The sequence below is a fragment of the Epinephelus lanceolatus genome, chromosome 13 (genome assembly GCF_041903045.1).
Source record: "Epinephelus lanceolatus isolate andai-2023 chromosome 13, ASM4190304v1, whole genome shotgun sequence".
NCBI classification, from domain to species: Eukaryota; Metazoa; Chordata; class Actinopteri; order Perciformes; family Serranidae; genus Epinephelus; species Epinephelus lanceolatus.
Window position 1 is genome coordinate 10,430,405 of NC_135746.1, and position 22,099 is coordinate 10,452,503.

Consider the following 22,099-nt stretch of genomic DNA (forward strand, 5'->3'; position numbering starts at 1 on the left):
ACCTGAAAAACTGAACACTTGACCTTAGATGTTTTTTAAGTACAGCCAAACGCTGAACAAGATTTTTTTTTTAGATGACCAAAACAGTAATAAAGGTAATTTTTAAGAACTGAAAACATACTGAAATAGTGACAGCTATGGCTACACCTTGTTAATCTGGGATTACGCCATGGTTACATGACCAAATCAAAGTTGTCAAAGGACGACAACCACCGGTCACTCGAAGCAGCTGCTCACTTAATTATGCCCAAATTTAAGCCATGAAAATTTTTAAATGGCAGTGTATCATACTGCTCCAAACAGTGGCTTTTGACTTCAGGTGTCCAACACTGACATAGCAGCAGTATCTGATGACTTTGGAATGAAAACGGGTGGATCTGACTGAGAAGCCGAGGACATTATCTGCAGACAGCCTGTCACTCAAAGCGGCCCGCCGTTAATTATGTGTAACTTAAAGCCTTAATAAAATATAACCAGGTGAGTTATTTAACAATTCACCCTCTGTACAGATGTAGAGAATGATGAAATTAGCAGGACTGACTCGCTCTTGGAGCCGACCTCAAATGGACATTACAGGAAACAGTTATCTGTGCCATGTTTTTGAGGTTGCAGTTTGGGTTCCACTGATGGGGAAAGTTGTTATGAAAACATCTTGGACGAATAACAGTTCCTCTGGAGATGTAACATGGATATAAACCTCAGGTATTTGATTGTCTGGGATGCAGCGATGTAAAGAATAGACCGATACCATTTATGGTGAGAAGAGGTGTTATTGTGTGCCTGTGTGTAAGTCATGTAAATCTCTCCTTAGACGCAACATTCCCAGTGTGCACTGAGAGCAGGATCAAAGGCTGTCTGTGGGCTCTGTGGGCTTTACGGGCTGTGTGTGTGTGTGTGTGTGTGTGTGTGTGTGTGTGTGTGTGTTCAGGTGTTACATTTTTTCTCATGCTGTGGTTGTGAAGTAGGAAAAGCCGCTGAGGTGCCAAAACATTTCCGGAGTCCTGTGGCTGAGACTTTGAATAGATGATGTAACTTCCATCCCAGGACTGAGAGTTTTCCACACTTTGTCCTATTGTTCCTCAGTAAATGACGAGTCGTCAGGATGCCAGTGAAAACCAACACGTTGATTCAGAGTCAAAATATTCAACAAATACTGAATAAAATCTGGTTGAATTATTTGTGGTTCCTACAGGCTGAATCAGGATGACTTTGGTCATCCTCTAAAGGTCAGATTTTTCATTTGCTCATGATAAGATACCTCAACAACACTGAGAGTAATAGTCCTTTCATCCATCCATCCATTTTCAACCTCTTATCTGAGGTCAGGTCTCTCTCGTCCCTCTCCTCAGTAACACTTTCCAGCTCCTCCTGGAGGATCCAGAGGTGTTCCTAGACCAGACGAGATATATAATCCCTCCAGCATGTTCTTGGTCTGCCCTGGGGCCTCCTACCAGTTGGATGTGTCCAAAACACCTCTAACAGGAGGCACCCAGGAGGATCCTGATCAGATGCCCAGACCACCTCAACTGGTCCCTTCCAACGCAATTTAGCAGCGGCTCTACTCTGAGCTCCCTCCAGATGTCTGACTCCTCCCCCTATCTCTTAGGCTGAGCCCAGACACCCTACAGAGGAAACTCATTTCACACGCTTGTATCAGCGATCTCATTCTTGCAGTCACTACCCAGAGCTCATGACCATAGGTGAGGGGTGGGATGTAGATGGACCAGTAAATCCATTCGCCTTCTGGCTCAGCTCCCTCTTCACTACGACAGTCCGGCACAGCGCCAGCATCACTGCAGACGCTGCTTCAAACAGCTGATCCATCTCATGCTCCATTCTACCGTCACATTACTCTTCCTTCAGTGAGGGTGAGGGTAGAGTAATAGTAAGCTCTGCTAATAACTCTGTGAGGCTGTAGTAAAGGCACAGCATTGCTGTCAGCTAAATACAAACATCAGCATGCTAACATACTTACAGTGAAAATGCTAACATGCTAATGTATAACAGGTGTAGTGTTTACCAAGTTCACCATCTTGGTTTAGTGTGTTAGCATGCTAACGTTGGCTAATAATCAGTAAACAAAGTTCAGCTGAGGCTGATGAACTTCTAAGTTCTGTAGGTATTTTGTCATAAACCAAAGTACTGGATACATGAAAATGTTGACCTGATGATGTCAGAAATGTCAGAGGGTCATTAAAGTTATATAGTAATTATGATAATGAAAGAATCATAACTTTTACTCATGGAGCACTTTTCAAAATCCGTGTTATAAAGTGCTTAAGAAGGCAGCAAAATAGAACAGAAGAGACATAAAATCACAGCTCAGTCTCCAGAAGAACATGTTGGTACTGTGCGTACATTTGTATGTTTCATATGTTTCTAAAGTGACGTAGTATATGAGATGACTTTGTTCATTATTGTGGTGTGCTGCTCAAAACCTAAATTCCTGTTAGGCCAGGTGCCAGGATTCCTGGAAACAGACTCAATATGACCCAAAGGCAGAATTTGTTTTGCCATGTGCTGTCTTGTTTGAGTTCAGCTAAACAAATTTTTCTGGCATTCAGCTTTTGACCTCACAAACTCAGTCCTTAAGTGAACTCATCATTCCAGGATCTGGCAGTCCAAGAGGCAGGTGCGGACCGTCAGTGTAAAAATGAAAAGAGACACCAGGTCTATGAATAATGTTCCCGAGGAGGAGCGTGCGTAAGAAAATCAAAACTGGTCCCAAAGCTGAGCCCTGGGGCACACCATGCCAAGACACAGAGACTCCAGTTTGACAGATCAGATGAAAACCATTCGAGGGCTGTACCAGATATCCCCACCCAGGGACTCTGTCCAACAGGATGCTGCGAGCGATTGTGTCAAAGGCTGTGCTAAAGTCCAGGAACATGCCATCACCAGCAGCCATGTAAAGGTCATTAGTAACCTTAAACAGGGCGCTCTTAATTGATTCCTATTTATCCCGAGGGGAACTTGAACGTCTGAATCACATCTGAAGGTAGTTCATCTAATAGTTGTTGAGATGTTTCTGGAACAGAGTGGTGAACCGACCGACAATGCCGTCCAAAGATCTGTGATACTAGCAAGGATAGACTAATCACACAAATCATCACAGCAAGTAGCATGCTAGCTAAGTGCTAACACAGCCAACTAACAAATAAAATATTATAATGCAAATGTTAATTGGCTACAAGTTGCCATGTTTTTCAGGAAATTTAGTAGGTTTCCATATTTTTTACAAGAGTTTGTCTTGCTTCAGGATGTGTATGGGCTGCATGGAGTCATGTGACCTGCAGTTCCAACCATGGCCACTATGCTGAAATAGCTGGACCACACAACATCGTCCCAGGAGCTCAGCAGAGTAGTGTGGAGTAGAGAACGATGCTACAGATGTAGGTTTTAATAATGGATTTCTTTCTTCATGCCTAAAGGGCCCTCTGGTAGAGCTCTACATGGCCCAACAGCAGTGTGAATTGTGTTTTTCAAAGGAAGTCTTTGAGAGCAGTTTTTGGTACCTTAATAACATTTGTAAGAAAACTACGAACACTGGTGATGAAAACTAAATTCAAGAATTAACTTTCAAGATTATGCTGTTCTTTATAAGCATGTGATCCAAGCAGGGACTGCTCAAAATATCACTTTAATCAGCCGAGTCATTAGAAGAAAATGTTGGCATTGTACGTCGAGTACCATGAACACATCACATGTATATGTTTCATGCCTATCAAAACAGCATTCCCAATGAGATGTAGGACATGATCTGACTTTGTCATCTGAAGGTGGAGGGAATGGTGATAGCCATTAAAAGTTGGTGTTTTTAGTGACCCATCACTGCGTGTCCTGCCAGGATAGTGCCACGAGAAGCAGTTGTTTTTTACCAGGACACCATTGTGTTTTGAGCCAGAAAAGTACCACAAAAAGCAGTGGTTTTTTTATTGGCGACTCGCTGTGTTTCCTGCTGGGCGAGTGCCACAAATAGCAGTTGTTGGGTTTTTTTTTACCAAGACATCATTGTGTTTTGAGCTGAGATAGTACCACAAAAAGCGGTTGTTTTTTACCAAGACATTACTGTGTTCCCGGTTGGAATAGTGCCATGAAAATTGGTCCTTTTTCCATAGAGGCTTGCAGGCTTCTCCAGCCATAATTGTGCCCCAAACACTGGGAATTTTTGGCCAAAACAGGATCTTTTCCATGCCATAACCAAGTGATTTTTGTTCCTATGTCTTCCTATGTTTAACCACAGTTTTGTTGAACCTGAAGTTTCAACATATCCACTAAATGATATCAACTGTAAAGTATCCGTGGTTTGCAGAAACTCTCAAATGCTCCGTCAGTGTAAACATTATGACATAACAGAAATAGAATCAATAGATAGTAATTTACACTCAAGCAATAAAGTTTCTAACCACCCTCTTCCACTTGTTCTTTCCAGCCTCTACCTTCTCTGTCATTAGCCCCACAGTGGAGGAAGGCCCCCTGGTGCAGCTCCCCCACACAGCCCACCGGCGAGAGAAACGCTGCTCCTGCGAGAACCAGAAAGACAAAGAGTGTATTTTTTTTTGCCACATCGGTATCGTCTGGGTCAACACGCCCAGGTGAGTTTGTTTTCACAGCAATTGAACACCACAGCGCTGTGATGAATTTAACCCAGTTAAGCTATGATAATAAAACAAACCAAAGATAAGAAGCGATCAGTAAATCAGCCTGAAGCCTCAGAGGGATGATTTCACTGCAGCAGTAGCTGATGGGTTTTCTGATAGAGGACGGGAGGCACTCACGTGTAGAGATAAATGTTCACTTTATAACAAAATCAATCATCAGTACTTAAAACACAGTTCATATTATCCACATTCTCCAGGATATACAGTACACATTGTATTCAGATGATTTACAGACAGAAAGATCAACAGGATTTTTTTAAAACACCGGCATAAAGATGTATCACTGTCAAAAATGACTGTGGATATACACTGAACAAAAATTTAAACCCAACACTTTTGTTTTTGTTCCCATTTTTCACAAGTTTTAGTTAAAAGGTCTGACTTGTGTATGCACTTCAACTTTTCCAAGATGATCCATCCACCTTACAGGTGTGGCTGCGCATGCACATATATGTATATATATATATGTATGTATGTATATGTATATGTATGTGTGTGTGTATATACAGTACAGGCCAAAAGTTTGGACACACCTTCTCATTCAATGCGTTTTCTTTATTTTCATGACTATTTACATTGTAGATTCTCACTGAAGGCATCAAAACTATGAATGAACACATGTGGAGTTATGTACTTAACAAAAAAAGGTGAAATAACTGAAAACATGTTTTATATTCTAGTTTCTTCAAAATAGCCACCCTTTGCTCTGATTACTGCTTTGCACACTCTTGGCATTCTCTCCATGAGCTTCAAGAGGTAGTCACCTGAAATGGTTTCCACTTCACAGGTGTGCCTTATCAGGGTTAATTAGTGGAATTTCTTGCTTTATCAATGGGGTTGGGACCATCAGTTGTGTTGTGCAGAAGTCAGGTTAACACACAGTCAACAGCCCTATTGGACAACTGTTAAAATTCATATTATGGCAAGAACCAATCAGCTAACTAAAGAAAAACGAGTGGCCATCATTACTTTAAGAAATGAAGGTCAGTCAGTCCAGAAAATTGCAAAAACTTTAAATGTGTCCCCAAGTGGAGTCGCAAAAACCATCAAGCGCTACAACGAAACTGGCACACATGAGGACTGACCCAGGAAAGGAAGACCAAGAGTCACCTCTGCTTCTGAGGATAAGTTCATCCGAGTCACCAGCCTCAGAAATCGCAAGTTAACAGCAGCTCAGCTCAGAGACCAGATGAATGCCACACAGAGTTCTAGCAGCAGACCCATCTCTAGAACAACTGTTAAGAGGAGACTGCGCGAATCAGGCCTTCATGGTCAAATAGCTGCTAGGAAACCACTGCTAAGGAGAGGCAACAAGCAGAAGAGATTTGTTTGGGCCAAGAAACACAAGGAATGGACATTAGACCAGTGGAAATCTGTGCTTTGGTCTGATGAGTCCAAATTTGAGATCTTTGGTTCCAACCGCCGTGTCTTTGTGAGACGCAGAAAAGGTGAACGGATGGATTCCACATGCCTGGTTCCCACTGTGAAGCATGGAGGAGGAGGTGTGATGGTGTGGGGGTGTTTTGCTGGTGACACTGTTGGGGATTTATTCAAAATTGAAGGCACACTGAACCAGCATGGCTACCACAGCATCCTGCAGCGACATGCCATCCCATCCGGTTTGCGTTTAGTTGGACGATCATTTATTTTTCAACAGGACAGTGACCCCAAACACACCTCCAGGCTGTGTAAGGGCTATTTGACCAAGAAGGAGAGTGATGGAGTGCTGCGGCAGATGATCTGGCCTCCACAGTCACCGGACCTGAACCCAATCGAGATGGTTTGGGGTGAGCTGGACCGCAGAGTGAAGGCAAAGGGGCCAACAAGTGCTAAACACCTCTGAGAACTCCTTCAAGACTGTTGGAAAACCATTTCAGGTGACCACCTCTTGAAGCTCATGGAGAGAATGCCAAGAGTGTGCAAAGCAGTAATCAGAGCAAAGGGTGGCTATTTTGAAGAAACTAGAATATAAAACATGTTTTCAGTTATTTCACCTTTTTTTGTTAAGTACATAACTCCACATGTGTTCATTCATAGTTTTGATGCCTTCAGTGAGAATCTACAATGTAAATAGTCATGAAAATAAAGAAAACGCATTGAATGAGAAGGTGTGTCCAAACTTTTGGCCTGTACTGTATATATATATATATATATATATATATATATATATATGTGTGTGTGTGTGTGTGTGTGTGTATGTATATATACAGTGTCATGCAAAAGTTTGGCCACCCCAAGACATTTGAGCTCTCAGACAACTTTTCCCAGGGTCTCAGACCTTAATGAGTTTGTCAGGGCTCTGGTTCGTTCACAGTCATCATTAGGAAAGGCCAGGTGATGCAAATTCCAAAACTTTATAAATACTCTGACTCCTGAAACCTTGTCCCAACAATCAGCAGCTATGGGCTCCTCTAAACAGCTCCCTAGCACTCTGAAAACTAAAAGACCTGATGAAGACTATAAGAAGATAGCAAAGTGTTTTCAAGGAGCTGTTTCCTCAGTTCGTCATGTCATTAAGAAATGGCAGTTAACTGGAACTGTGGAGGTCAAGTTCAAGTCTGAAAGTCCAAGAAAACTTTCTGAGAGAGCTGCTCATAGAAAGGCAAATTAAAACCCCCATTTGACTGCAAAAGACCTGCAGGAAGATTTATCAGACTCTGGAGTGATGGTGCACTGTTCTACTGTGCAGACACAGCTGGACAAATATGACCTTCATGGAAGAGCCATCAGAAGAAAACCTTTCCTTTGTCCTCACCACAAAATTCAGCCTCAGAGGTTTGCAAAGGAACATTGAAACAAGCCTGATGCTTTTTGGAAACAGGTCCTGTGGATTGATGAAGTTAAAACAGAACTTTCTGGACACAATGACCAAACTGTTAAACATGGGGGTGGATAGATAATGCTTTGGCTTGTGAAGCAGCCAGTGGCACGAAGATGAGGAGAAGATGGCTTCTACAACAGGACAGTGATCCTAAACACACCTCCAAATCCACGATGGACGACCTTGAGATGAGCCAGCTGAAGGTTTTGCCATGGCCCTCACAGTCCCCCGACCTTAACATCATTAAAAATCTGTGGCTAGACCTCAGAGAGCAGTGCATGAAGACGGCCCAAGAATCTCGCAGAGCTAGATGCCTTTTGCAGGAAGAATGGTTGAAAATCCTCCAAACAAGAACTGGAAGACTCTGAACTGGATACAAAAAGTGTTTAGAAACTGTGATACTTGCTAAAGAGGGTGCTACTGAGCACTGACCATGCAGGGTGCCCAAGCTTTTGCTTCAGGCACTTTTCCTTTTTTGTTATTTTGAAACTGCAAAAGATTGGAATTTAAAAGTAATCTTGTGTAAAATATTTAACATCATGTCATCTGGAGATCAGTTCATCTTCTACCTACGTAACTACTCATAGTAAATAGATAGATAGGTGGCTAGATGGATGTCCCCATTCACGCCATGACTTTTAAACTTTAAGAACCATAATATGTCATTGTTTTAAAAGAAGATTGAATCCAATTGAGCCATACAGTGAGGCAGACACATCACCTTTGGTTTCTTTATATTTGGTCTCTAAGACATAAAATAAAAACACACAGTTGGTCTCACAGTGTGCACGTCTCCTCTAAATTACAGTTTGAAGAGCATGTTGTGAACACAGAACACTCGAGGCAACACGTCAAACCACCCTGAATTATACACTGCTCCCCTTCAGCTGTGATTTATGTTCAACATAATGTAAAACAGGAGCCATCAGAGCAAGAAGCTGTGAAACAAGATGTCAGAATGAGACTGATGTAACACCACAAAGACGTCTGCTGGTCACCGTTTCATTTAAACATAGGTATTAATGCATGAAACATTAACTCCTTCACTTCCAAACATGTATTCTGAAACTCATCATGTCAGGAAGATGGACAAACTAGTTAATATCTGTTAACACCTGCCTCATCCTGCAGCATCTACATTTCAAACCCAAGTTTGTCTCATTTAAAGGATCTTATTGTTTGAATGTGGCAAAACTTCACCTGTTAACAAAGTGTCTGGAGGACGGAGGCAATCTTCAGGTCAAAACATTCCTAGTGTTGGACAGCATTCTTGTCAAACTTCATCAGGATAAAAACAAAATATTTACGTTTCAAACATCAAGATGAGTTTTAGGATCCTTGATGATTCCATGATGCGTCCTCTTTAAACCATCTGGAGGCCGTCTGTTCTCCACAGTTTCATATTTGTTTAGTCTTTTTAAAGGAAGTTTAGACTCCTGAATGGACGCAGATACTGTTCTGTTCAGATTACACTGGTCCAGGGGCGTCGGTGGCTTAGGGGATAGAGCAGGCGCCCCATGTACAAGGCGGTTGCCGCAGCGGCCCGGGTTCGAATCCAGCCTGTGGCCCTTTGCTGCATGTCATCCCCTCTCTCTCTCCCCCTTTCACACTTAACTGTCCTGTCCATTAAAGGCAAAAAATGCCCAAAAAACAATATCTTAAAAAAAAAAGATTACCCTGGTCCATGCGATGCAGAAAGCATCATTTGAGCTTTAATTGGACGTGACTTGGTACATTAAAACTTCTTAGTCTGAAAGTGTTTCCGTTTTATTGATGTAGAACATTAATTTCCCCCAGACTACAGATAAAGATTCACCTTCTGGCTTCATCACAGTTAAACATTTACATCATCAGTTACAGTCCTCATCTGTGATCTTTTTTTCTCCTGTAAACGTGAAACCTGAATATAAACCCCACTTGTTTATCACTCACACACTCTCAGAAGCAGTCAGGTTATTTTCTAGTTGACTTCCTCATCATGACGTTCTGTCACATGATGTGATCTCAAGTAAACAGAGTCTTTGCTTTCATATGTAAACCTCTTCAAATTCACCAGGTTCTACTGAGCTAACGTTAATCCTAACCAGCTTAGCATTGCCTATTAAAATATAACTTTAAATGTTTAAACTTTTGTCAATATGGACATGCTACACATCGTTAGCCTGGGTAGATTCTCCAAAATTCAATCGTTCAGTTAATTTTATGGAAACCATGAGTATTAAAGTATAACTAAATCAGATTTAGCGCAACATTAAACAAGACAGATGGACAAAAAAGTGGTGACTCCCCACTTCTAAAGTAGCCATAGTAGCAGAAGTTTGAATATGTGTCCATCCCTCGAATATTTATACTTCTTTAGTTTGTAAGTGTCCACCGATCAAAAGAATCCAAATGTTTTTCATAAATTTAATCCAGTCGTGAATTTTGTCATGAAGTCCATCACTAACTGTGTGTACTAACTTGGTTTGTTGAACGGACCGCAGTTCTTCTGACATAAACAAATTTTCTTGTCTTTCTCATTTTTGTTACCTTGCCAGCCACAAAATAAAAGTGTCCCTGTGCAGCGTGCGCTCACCATCACGTGGCTTTCTGGTCTTTGAAAGCCTTTTTTCTTACAGTCTTGGCTCGGTGACGGTCTTTTCATAATGTTACCCATGTTGATAACATTTTGAAATACAAAAACTGATACTTGGCATCATTAGAAAACTAAGAATCTCCTCTTTTTCTAGGTTCACTGAAAATGATGGTGCAGGTTATGTTCTAGCCAACACTGTAATAGATTTCATGAAGTGGCTGCTTTGTTAGAAATAATCACAGGAACACTGACTGAAAATAGTGTAATTTGTCTCAGCATCATTTCATGAACTCAGAAACTTCATTTTTCTTCTCCAGCTGTTCATATTTTATAAATTGCTCAGCCTCAAATAGGAACCAGACTCTCTTCACAATTGGTAGCAATTAACTTCATTTTAGTTCAGTGTGCACAAGCAATGAGTAAGTAGTTAGATGTGGTGGAACTAATAAGAAAGAGCACCTTTCCTAACGACGGGTAATTTCTGCCATGTTTCCTTGCTGTTTCGAAATAGCCCGCTTTAACCCTTTTAGGCAAAGCCACCAAGGAGACCGCAGAGTCTGAAACCACCACAGATGGTTAACCCCTCACAGTCGGCTCCCACGTCGCTCAGATCAGTGAATTTACTGATAGTCTGCTGATTGATACGTAAAAATATGGTGGTTTATATTGTATCTGTCATGTGAAGGAGAACATGTACCCCTGATGATAACAATGTCAGTGAAAATGACTTTATTTCAGCTGTAAATTGGATGTGATGTGTTTTTACAGCTCCTCGTGTGCTTATCACTCACCAAATGTTCACTGTAATGCTGAACGCCAAACTGAACTGAAGGTGTGTGTTTTTCATGCCGATAAGTCACATTCGAAATTAATTAAGTTGCGGGGGAGAAAAAGAGAGGTGTCACCGAAATAGCTTCCAGAGATGAGCCAAAAACAGCTCCTGCAGCGGTGGGACCTTCTCACTAAGATTGTTAGTTTAGTCTAAACATAGCGGTGTGGTTGAAAGCAATCTTCCCGCCTTCATCATAAAGACGTTTTTAAACAGCACTGGCAGTGCCCACCGTCACTAACTATACCACTAAACCCTGAAGGCACCAGGGACGTTTTCTGCTGCAGCACATCCTGCTGAAACAGCGTTCAGTCTGACATGTTGAACTGGTTAACATGTGCCAGTGTGGTGAGAAAATACAGATATTCTAGATTTCTCTTCATGGTCAGACTCAAACCAAATCACAGCCGGATATATCTGCTGTCAAAAACACATCATGGAGTCGCACCGTGTCACCGAGTGACATGTTCCTGCATCACCATGAACACACACTGTAGTTTATTCTGACTCACTCCCACACACTCCGTCCTGCTGACACAAATACTCACTAGAGCACCAAATGTGGATTAATCAGTCAAGTAGTTAGAGAGAAGTACTGAGAGATGGACCAACGCGTTCTTGGTATTTTTATGGGATTAGTCGACAATGAAATATAAAGTAACACTAAACTGAGGGGTTCTCGCTGCTTTAATGTGCCAGTTAAATGAACAAACTCTTGGAGTGTAAATGTTATTTCTGAAATCTGATTTTCACACACAGTTTTATTTAGGCATCGAGCCTGAAGGGTTACAGCCCTGATGTTATTGCTCAGATTTATTATTATTTTTATTTTGTGTCTTCTGCCAGATCTTGAATTGCTGGAATGAGCCAGAAACATGAAACTGGAAATGATGTGCAAATGCTTCCCAAGAAATACGACCCAAATCAGCCACCCGGTGGTGCTGAAATAAAACACCCAAAAACTTTTACTTTAAAAGGCCAACACCACTCACACTGTAAGTTCGATTGATTTGAAATTTGGCACACACATGCAGCTCAGTGTGCTCTACAAAACAGCCTTAAGAATCATCAAGCTCCACCCAACTAGATTTTCCTTCATTTTGAATTTTTTGAAAAGCAGTTAAATGAATAGAACTTAGTGAATTTTGATGCTGTCATCACCAAAATTGGTAAACATAATCTTTTGATGAAGATAGAACGTTCTATGATAAATGAGCACAATCAGAAAAAACAAACATGGCTGCCATTGATGAAAAACCTCACCAAGGGCGGGGCTTAGCAGGAAATAGGCCATATCTCCAGTTTCCTTTGAGCAGTTGTGATTAAACTCACTGGACACATCACGTGCCAACATCTGAACATACAGACCAACTTTCATTCATTTCAAATAAAAGGGGGCGAGTGACGGGATCTCGTGTGCTGTTATTGACATGCTGGTAGGGACAAGTTTGTGATTGGTCTATCTCCTTTAGACAGAAATAAACAAGCTAAAGTGACTTTGCTCCGTGTTGTGAAGACGTAAACCCATTTGCTGCGGCCGACAGAAGCTGTTTCCTGCTGTTGGCTGAAAGGGCTTGAACTCACAGGTCGCCGCTTGCAGCTACATTTGATGGATTTGTTTTCGCACATTTTCACCCTCAGAGTGTGAAACTAAACAGTGAAATCAGTGTGAAGTTTTGTTCTCAGTCACGGCTGGATGTCAACCGTCCAACAAGGCTGAGATCCAAACTAAAGACGAGCTGGAACTCAAACAGAAACAGTTTACTTAACATTTGGCTCTCAGATTCCTCCAAAGAAACTCTGAGCCAAACAACAACAGGAAAAAAAAGGTTATTATTTCATTTATTAGCAGGGTTGGAGATCTTTCTACAGACGTTGTTGTTAACTTGAGTTTTTATGTGATTGTGTGTCAGTTAGTTTCTCCTCTGATATGAGAACCAGACTCTGGTGTGTTTCAGCCAAGTCAGAATGTACGATATGACACTGTACGAGTGTTAGTCATATCAGGGGGGATCTCCCACATACTGAGACCAGAGTCAGCTGACGGATAAGCTCTGAAGACACAAAAAAAGTTGTGATGTAACAACAAATATTTGTCTGTAGAGCTGTTAACCTTAAAATCAGTGTTTCTGCAGGCCGTTCATTTTATAACATGCTTTCAATCAGAGGCCAGACAAAGAGTTGTGCAACACTCCTCTCTGTCTGTATTAGACTGTGGTGATGTGATTTATATGCACACAGTCTCGTAACTGCTTAAACAACTGGATTCATGCTGCGTTACGTTGTGTAACAAATACAGGCTCACACACTTACCATTGTATTTTACATAAATCTTTAGGATGATCTTACTGCTGAGGCATTATTAAGTAAACTACCTACTAATATCTCCAGCCTTTATCCTTTTCATACCAGCCACTGCTGCTCTCCCTGTAGAAATGTTAATGACTTACATAACCTTTTAGCTCCTGCTGTACAGATTTTGGGGAAACGTGGATGCTTCGCACACAGAATATTTACACCAAGGAACATGACAAAGAGCTCAAGGCATTGACCTGGCCTCCAAATTCCCCAGTTCCCAATTTGACTGAGCATGAGAGTGAACTCCTGCATTCACACTGGTATCTCCCACAACTGTTGGAGGAACAGTTTGGTGTTTTTGCTTTCAGTGGTTTTTGTTTTAGAGCTTTAAGCTGCAGTGAATCACACCACTGCTGATCCATCTGGTGCCGGTGTGACCGCTGTGTGGGCTGTGAGCCGACTGCAGGTTAGAGGAGATCCTTCTCTGGGTTAATGCTGAGGGTTAACTCGACCACAAGGAGACCTGCCAGCAGATACCCGAGGCTTCAGAGCAGCCGCTGTGTCAAAACACCGAAGATGAATCTGTGACCTCACTGTGTGTAAAGGCATCGTCTGTGTTTGTGCACAGTTGAACTCTGAGGGACAGACTCTGAGTCAAGTTGGGATAAACTCTGTCACATGATCACACTGTTTTACAGTAACACATCTGGATCTCGTTTCCACTCTGTGGTCAGTGATAAACTGTGACCCTCTGATCTCACAGCCTTACTCTGCTCCTCCTCCTCCTCCTCCTTCTGTCTGCTCACTCTCTCAAACATTCTGTTTTACTTTCTACACTCTATTAATCTTCATTTCATTTTATTAATTTTAATAACATGTCAGAGGGTCAGGGAGCTACTCTTTCAGTTTTCACTGTGTGTCAACACAGAGAGAAATAAACCCGAGTGATCTGAACTACTGACCTGGAGCTCCATGAGTTACGCCTCCGCAGTGCTGCTGGACTTATTCAAGCTACGTTAAGCCCCGTTTCCACCGAGCAGTTGAGTTGAGTTCAGTTCAGTTCAGTTCAGTACGCTTTTTCTGTTCCCACAGTAAAAAGTTGTGGATGGTACCAACAGAACCGTTCCTTACCCTCTGTTGGGGTACCTAGCACACAGATCTGGTACTAAAAGGTAGAGCTGTGAACACTGCAGTCTGATTGGTCAATAGAGGACGGTCACTCTGGTTTTATGTAACCTCTGTTCATACATCAGTAAACTACAACTATAAAATGAACGAGAAAAAAATAACTTCATTCACTGGGCCGACCGCCGGCAACTTTTAAGGTGGAACGTTGTAATGTTACTCAATGCATGAGTTGATGACGTGAATCCATCAGCACACCTTAAATTTCACTGTGACAACTATGACCATCACTTTAGTTTTTAGTCTAAATGCACAAAGCTGCTATTTTTAAATATCCCATGGAGAGAGACTCTCACTGCGGCCTGTTCTATTTTGTTCTGAACATGTCGGCGTGCAGTCTCGTTCTGTGGACAATAAACCAGGTGCAGACTGATACAGGAGGAAATACAGTGAGTGCTGGACGGAGCAGTGAGTGACAACAAACCCGCCCACGTTTAAGAGGACTGTCTGAACAGTCTGAGGGTCTAGGTACCATGTCTGAAGGGTTACTGTTCGTTCCAAAAACCTGAGTGGGAATGCCAAAATTAAAAAAAAACAAAATCCTTAAAATATGGCAGAAGGTTTTTTGAGCTTGGCTGAGGTGGAAAAGTTGTATTGTTGAAAGCAAAACAGAAACAGACTGAGAGAAAATAAATGATGATGCTGAAACCGAGATGTGTGGAGCGATGAAGAATTATTAATATGGGAAACAAACAGAAGTCATATTTCCATCATTTGAGTTTTTAGTTGTGACTCTTTGAATCTCCTCTTCTTCTGCAGTGGTTAAATCTCCTCAGTTATGTTTTACTTTAGTTTATATTTGAGACCTGCCTGATGACGCTGCGTATGAATGTTGAACACTGGCTCTTCTGTTTTTCAGCCACGTGGTTCCTTATGGATTTGGTTCTGTCCGACTGAGGAGGGAACTCGGCCGCTGCCTCTGCACACACACACAGGACGCTGAGTGTGTGAGCTTCTGCTCTGCTCAGACGCAAACAGAGTGAGGACACACACACACACACACACACACACACACACACACATACACAGAGAGGTGAAGTCCCTCCCCTTCCTCTGTCCCCCATGTGACCTTATGTCATGGTTGGGAGAGACAGTCATTTTTATCCTGTTTTAATTGTACCATGAATCACACACACGTGATGTTTGTCAATTCATTTAGCAAATCGAGAAAGTCGAAATTTGTCGTGAAACTGTTGACACTGAAAATATGTAACTGGAGAGACCACACAGGTGACATCATGACTTGTTTCAGACCAGGATGTACTCACATGAGCAAAGAGTCATGCTCATTCATTTTTATTTTATTTTATTTTATTTTATACTCAAACTGTTTCTGATTTTGTTCCTCAGAGGAGAAAACACTGCAGTGAAGAAGACTGACAAACGACTGGAGAGATACAGAGCTGCATTGTGGGAGAAAAGGAGCCGACATGCACTCAAACATCAAACCTGAGCAGAAACACGAGTCCTCTCCCCTTCATCAGAAATAACAGATCCAGTTTGTACAGCATGTGTGTGTGAGTGTGTGTAAGTGTGTGTGTTTATGTAATGACGGTGATGTATTGAGACAGGAGCGCTGACCTCTGAGCACCTCATCTTTTTAACCCTCAGCTGATGAACCTGTGACCTCTGTGCTGATCTCAGATGATTTATAGCTCTGAGAGCTGGAACATATTTCAGCCTCGCAGAGAAACACTCACACGTTTACTGCCCTTTGGTTATTTTAAATCTTAAATTCTTTCTCGAGTCGACACAGTCTGTTTGTCAGTGAAGGCTGAAAACCTCACATCTCCACTGTGACCGCTCTGTTTGGTCCAAGTGCTGAAGTGTACAGAAGAATATTGGTGCCTCGTTCTTTTGACAGTAAAGTTCTCACACAGTTGTCACCCTCTGTGTTGATTCAAATCTGGTCTTTAATTCAAGAGGGAAAACTGGAAAATGGAAATTACACCAAAACGAAAACGAGCCAGTTTTTTTCCATTAGATTTTTTTGTCTTCATGGAAAAATATGGGCCATTTTTTGTTTTTGTTTTTTGACTGGAAGACAAAATCTGCTTCAGCACCCCGACCCTTTATCAGGTGTGAACAGCAGGACAGCCGCACTATGTCTGAGTGAAACAGAAAACTATTCACAGGCAGAGTTTAAAATATATATATATATACACAGAGGCGGTCCTGGCTAGTTTTACGCCCTGGGCGAACCATCCCTCGACGCCCCCCGCCCCCCTGACAAGTAAAGAACAGTCCCTCCATAAGTAAAGAACAGTCCCTCCATAAGTAAAGAACAGTCCTTAAGTGCGGTGAGGTTTGTGGACCGTTACCTGCCACAAAGAGAGAAATGTGAACGGCTCATTTCTCCTCTGATACGCCACATACCTGTGTGCCGCGAAATTACTGGACCTGGAGTCGGACTTCTCTGTTGCCGGTAAGCCGCAGAGCACTATGAGTCTCCGCCGTATTCCTGTCTGTGACCCCTGTTCAATCCAAATATATATATATATATATATATATATATATATATATATATATATATAATATATATATAAATCTGACATTTAATATTCAAGAGAGGGGGCTGTCAGAAAGCCAAAGTAAAGACCACGACTGAGTGTTTGGGCCACAAAAAAGCAGGAAGTTATTTTAGCAAAAAGTCCTAATATTAAAAAACAAAGTTAAAATTATGATACTAAAATTAATTTAAAAATATATATATATATATATATATATATTTAATGTGTGTAAAGTGACAGTCTTACAAGAAAAAGTTATAAAATAGTTTTAATTTTCATACAAAATTTCACAAAGCAAAACTTCATTCTCAATATCTCAGATTTCTTTATGTGTATATTATAAATATTCACACAGTGGCTCATCAACTCTGTCGTTGTCAGATTTGACTCTCTGACAAAGAATAAGCTATTATTGTGACGAGTATAATGTGATAGGAATTGTCTCTAGCTTTAATATATCTCAGTTTTAAAGTTTGTGAAGAAAATGTGTTGTAGAGAATCTAAAAGAATTTATTTTATTTACACAAGAATACGAATTGACTCAGCTGCCCAGTGTGACCAGCTCAGTGGAGGCAGAACACCAGGCGACATCACAGCTTCTCTTCACAGTTCCCATTTTATTTTATTAATTAAGATTATAACAGAACTCAAACAGAACAAATCCAAATCAGTTCAGTCACCCAAAAAAGTCATGTGGCCTTTTCTCCCTTTTAAGTTAAACCTAAATACCTCCAGTTCAAAAACAGTGTATATTTATTAAGTATTTAATTTAATTTTCGGGGAGAACCACAAACAACGTGAATAAAATGAAAAAGTCTCCTCAGTGAACGTCCTCATTACAAACCTGCCCTGCTGTTCTCTGAACAGAGTATCATCAGCTGACATTAACATGACGTTTGATCATCATCCACAGATTCAGGTGGTCTTCACAGAGGTCAGAGGTCACAGTGACCTGAGAGAGACTCAGTTTCTCCTCAGCAGGATGAAGACGAGGATGTTTAAGGATTTAAAACGCCTCCTCCTGTGGTCACACTCTGTGAGGCCTCGTTTCATCAGGCTGTCGTTTTAAATCCACACGCTCAGAGTCACTCACTCAGCACGTTCAGGTGATGTCAGAGGAAATCCATTTATTGTTTCCGACTGTCCTTTTAAAATCCCTGTTAACATTAGTTTAGTGTGAGTGAAATGGTCCTAAAGTGAATTTGTCACAGTGGGACTAACACACCCAGATCATGTGACTCCTGCATGTATCCAGTCAATCAGACCCAAACTGGCCGAGGCGCTCTGAGCATTTTTCACAGTTTCCGCCCCGGGCTTTGACCCAGAAGTCCAATAGCATTAAATGTGTAAGAGAAGAAGAAGCCGGTAACAACATGGTGTAATCTACATCCAGAGCCGTGACTTTTTTGATGGACCAAATGTACAGAGCTGTAAAGTTGTCCTCCATGGTAGCAGTTAGCTGCTAGCTAACCGTAGCTAACTTGTTTGTCCATTGTTTGGTCTGTGACGTAATAGGTCAACAGGAAAAAGGTCCAATACTAACAAGCTGAAAGGGGGCGTATCTCCACCTATCGTAGAGGAGTCGCACATACTTGGGTCAATAAATGGATTCCCCTCCCGTGCTTGTATACTGGGACGAGGACAGTAGTCCAGTTAAACGTCCTCGTCCAGCTGTAACTGTGGCTCCGCTTCACTGTTTCCATGGAAACGGACTGAGTGACAAACAGACACGATGATCAAGCCGACATGTTTCACCTTCATTCACACGACAATGGAGAACAATGAACTTTGACAAAGGCCGTTATCTGAACCTCCTCACGCTCAGACACGTCAGTGATGTCATTTATAGTGAAACATTCAGAGAGTTTTGTTCCAGAAACGAAGCAGTGAAACATCTACAGGATTTATATATTTATATGACGACATTAAAAACACATCACACAGCAGCTCGCTCTGTCCTGACATATAAAAACATTTATAACATCATGTTAATATTAATAATCAAATCCAGTGTTAGAATGTGAGTTGTGGAGCAGAACTCTTGGTTTCATTTTGTCCATCTGTTAAAGAGCTTTTAAAAAATGTTCTGACACCAGCTTTTTAAAAACTGTATAGCTTCATATATGTACACATGTTGATTATTTTGTTGCAGGATATTTATTTTGTTAAAGATTTTTAAATTACTTAAACACATTAAAAACAACCACTGAATACTGAAATGTCTGATTGTTGTGATTTAAACAGATTGTGTGGGTCTGACATGTTGTGAAGAGTTCTGCCTCAACACAAGGAAACTTTCAAGAAGGACGGGTCATTACGTCATTGTGACAGCATTCACATTTTGCTTTAGTGCAACATTTATTGAAGACAAACAGGCGGGCAAATTAAACTATAAGCCATCTTATCTGTGTTTGTTTCCACACAATTTAAAAAACAAAATTACCTGATGTTGACTGATGTGTTTAATCTAAATGTGCCCTGTAGAGTTGGGTCAATTTCCGGTTTTCCTGGTCCGGTCCGGCGTACAACCTGACAACAGTTTTATTTTATACAAATCTGAACTAACATTTGTCATTAGGACATGTCTGCTAAATTAAAGAGTCATCCACATCAGCAGCCTGTGCAGCACTAAATCCAACTGGTACTGCATACACCTAATCCTTTGGAGGTTTTATGGTGGTAAATAATGTTACTGAAATGTCCGAAATAGGTTTAAAAAATGTTGATAAAAATGTCCAAAAAAAATTATGAAAATGTAAAAAAAAAAAATAAAAAAATAAAAAGCTAATAAAATGTACGAAAATATATTGATATTATTAAAGTGTCAGAAACAAAGGTGTGACAGGAGCATGCTAGAATGTTTCTGAAACTGGCAGTTTTTGAATGTTTTCACCATCCCCCGCTCGGCGCTCTGCCGCTCCATCTCCACAGACAGAGTGTCCAGAATATTTTTTTTATTGACTTTTTTTGAACATTTTTCACTGTCTCTTTTCTGGACATTTTATAATGTTTTTTGTGACATTTGGAATAATATTTTTGGACATTTCTTTATCTTTTTTTTTCCTATATTAACAATTTCTGGACGTTTTATTAATCATATTCAGAAACCTCCAAAGGATCCTCCTTGGGTGTTTTGAACTCCATGTAGGCTGCCACATCATCCTCGGGCTGCAAAATTTCATGGCTGGAGTCCTCCACGTCAGTGACCAATATGACCACGGAGTCAAAGGTTACACTTGTGTCACTGACTTTCAAAATAAAAGGAACTGTCAGAATATTACACATATACATCTTTTTACTTTGTTTTATTCTGAAAAATAAAGCAGCTGTTTGCGGGTTACCGACCAGGTGGCGTACAAACTGCCACATATTGATTTTCTGTTTTTTTGTTTGTTTTTTAATTCAGAACATGTAAAATTTTACTGTGGAGTTCTGCGCAGCGTGTTGATTCTCTCAGCCGCCCTGCACCTGGGTCTGTCTCTGGTGGTTCATGTAGTGATAAAGTCCTGTTTCCTGTACAGGGGTCCAAGGTCAGGGTCACTGACTGCAGCAGGTGGATGATCTCGTTTTATTGGTTGTTTATTGTTGAAACATCCGTTTGACTCACTCCGTCCTTAAACACGAACCTGGAGACAGAACAGCAACATGCACACTGTCTGAATGAGCCAAACTCGTACTATTTGTCGTCCACATGTTACGAAGCTCGGAGAATAAAACTCCACAGAAACATCTGTTTGTGCTGAAAATTCAAATACAAACTTCAAATGTAACCACATATTGTTCTGCCAGCTCCAAACGTCCTCCAGATCCATCACATCTGATGACTCGTCAGCAGACGAGGAGCCGTTTGGTGTCGGAACAAGAAAAAACAAATTCCCCTTCTGGAACAACGAGGCGGCTGAATTCACAGAGGCTGTCTGTGACGTGAAGACAGCGAATTAATAATGTGACTAATAAGTGAAGGAAACAGTTACAACACGGAGAGGAGTTCAGTCAGATCTTTAATGAGTGAGTCAGCGCAGACGGATGAACGTGACATTAACAGATGATTTCTAGGCTCCGTGCAACAACAGCCTGTTTCTGCTTGTTACTGTTAATAAACGGCACTTGTAGAACTGTTTTATTAAAGTCATATCACACTGGAGGTTGCTCTGTTGTACTGAATATCATCTCTGGTTATCTTCATCATCTTCATCACTCAGCCTGCGGCCGAATCACAGCTGTAATTACATTCAGTCCAACAGCACGACCTCTGGTGTGATACTGTTTACATTTGTTTGTTTTTTGTTTTATTGTATGTGATGAGATGGCCACTGGCTGTCCTTTAATATACATGACTGCCCTCATTTAAAATCTTCACAGTGGTTTCACCAAAGGCAAACATTAAATGATGTACTTCAGTCTTATTTTCCTTGCTGACAAGACAGCGTAAGTAAAAGTTAGCTCATCTTACCCCACTCTCCCCTACAGTGTAAGATACTTTAAAACTCACACTGTGTCACATCAGTGACATTACCTCGTTCAGTGCTGAGCTGAACTCCAGGTCATTACATGGTTAATTGGCACCATCTAGTGGCCAGATGGTAGAACTACATCACCTGGTCTGAACGCATGTTTTTTCAGTCATGGACTGAAGGTATGAAGGTGTGACAGTGTCCTTGGATCAGACACACACAGACACCAGGACAGACGAGGAAGAAATGATCAGCGTCTTCTCTCCCAGTGTTTCCTCTACACGTGAAGGTGGAAAGTGTCTGCAAGTCGATCTGAGGTGAGTTCAGCAGGTGAGAATCCTACCAGAGGAATCTGATCATGTTTGACCGTCACATTGTGTCACTGTTTACCTGCACAGGAGGAAGGGTTCTGGATGCTGATTGGCTGATTCTAAATATCTCTCTGATGCAGGGTTTCATATTGTAGGAATATCTCTTTGACTCAAAGGACAGTATGAGAATAATTTTCATGTCTCACTTTTAGTTGTTCACAGCTTCAGTAGAATCAACAGCAAGTAGTTGTTGGTTTTCTACCTGGGGTGGTGTTTACCGGACTGAGTGGCTGTGGTAACTGATTCCACCACTGCCTTGAGCACCTGGTGGTGGCGCCAGTGGTAACGACCATCGGCCAAGGCTTTGGGGCAGTGTGAAGGTTTGCTTGACTTAGTAAGGTGTCATGGACAGCTTGGACCAGAAATCTGAAGCAGAGGATGTCGGCCCGGAAGAG

The 22,099-nt window shown here is 41.4% G+C and overlaps 1 protein-coding gene across 1 annotated transcript in view; it reads left to right on the forward strand.

Moving 5' to 3' along the window:
- Positions 1–19,364, forward strand: part of LOC117271091 (endothelin-2) — a 34,140-nt gene extending 14,776 nt beyond the window's left edge. The window contains exons 2-4 of the mRNA XM_033649189.2: positions 4,433–4,595; positions 15,229–15,348; positions 15,720–19,364. Of these exons, the coding sequence (XP_033505080.1) occupies positions 4,433–4,595; positions 15,229–15,348; positions 15,720–15,822 (386 nt within the window). The 3' untranslated portion in view covers positions 15,823–19,364. The remainder of the gene's footprint in view (positions 1–4,432; positions 4,596–15,228; positions 15,349–15,719) is intronic.
- The last annotated feature ends 2,735 nt before the right edge of the window (positions 19,365–22,099 follow it).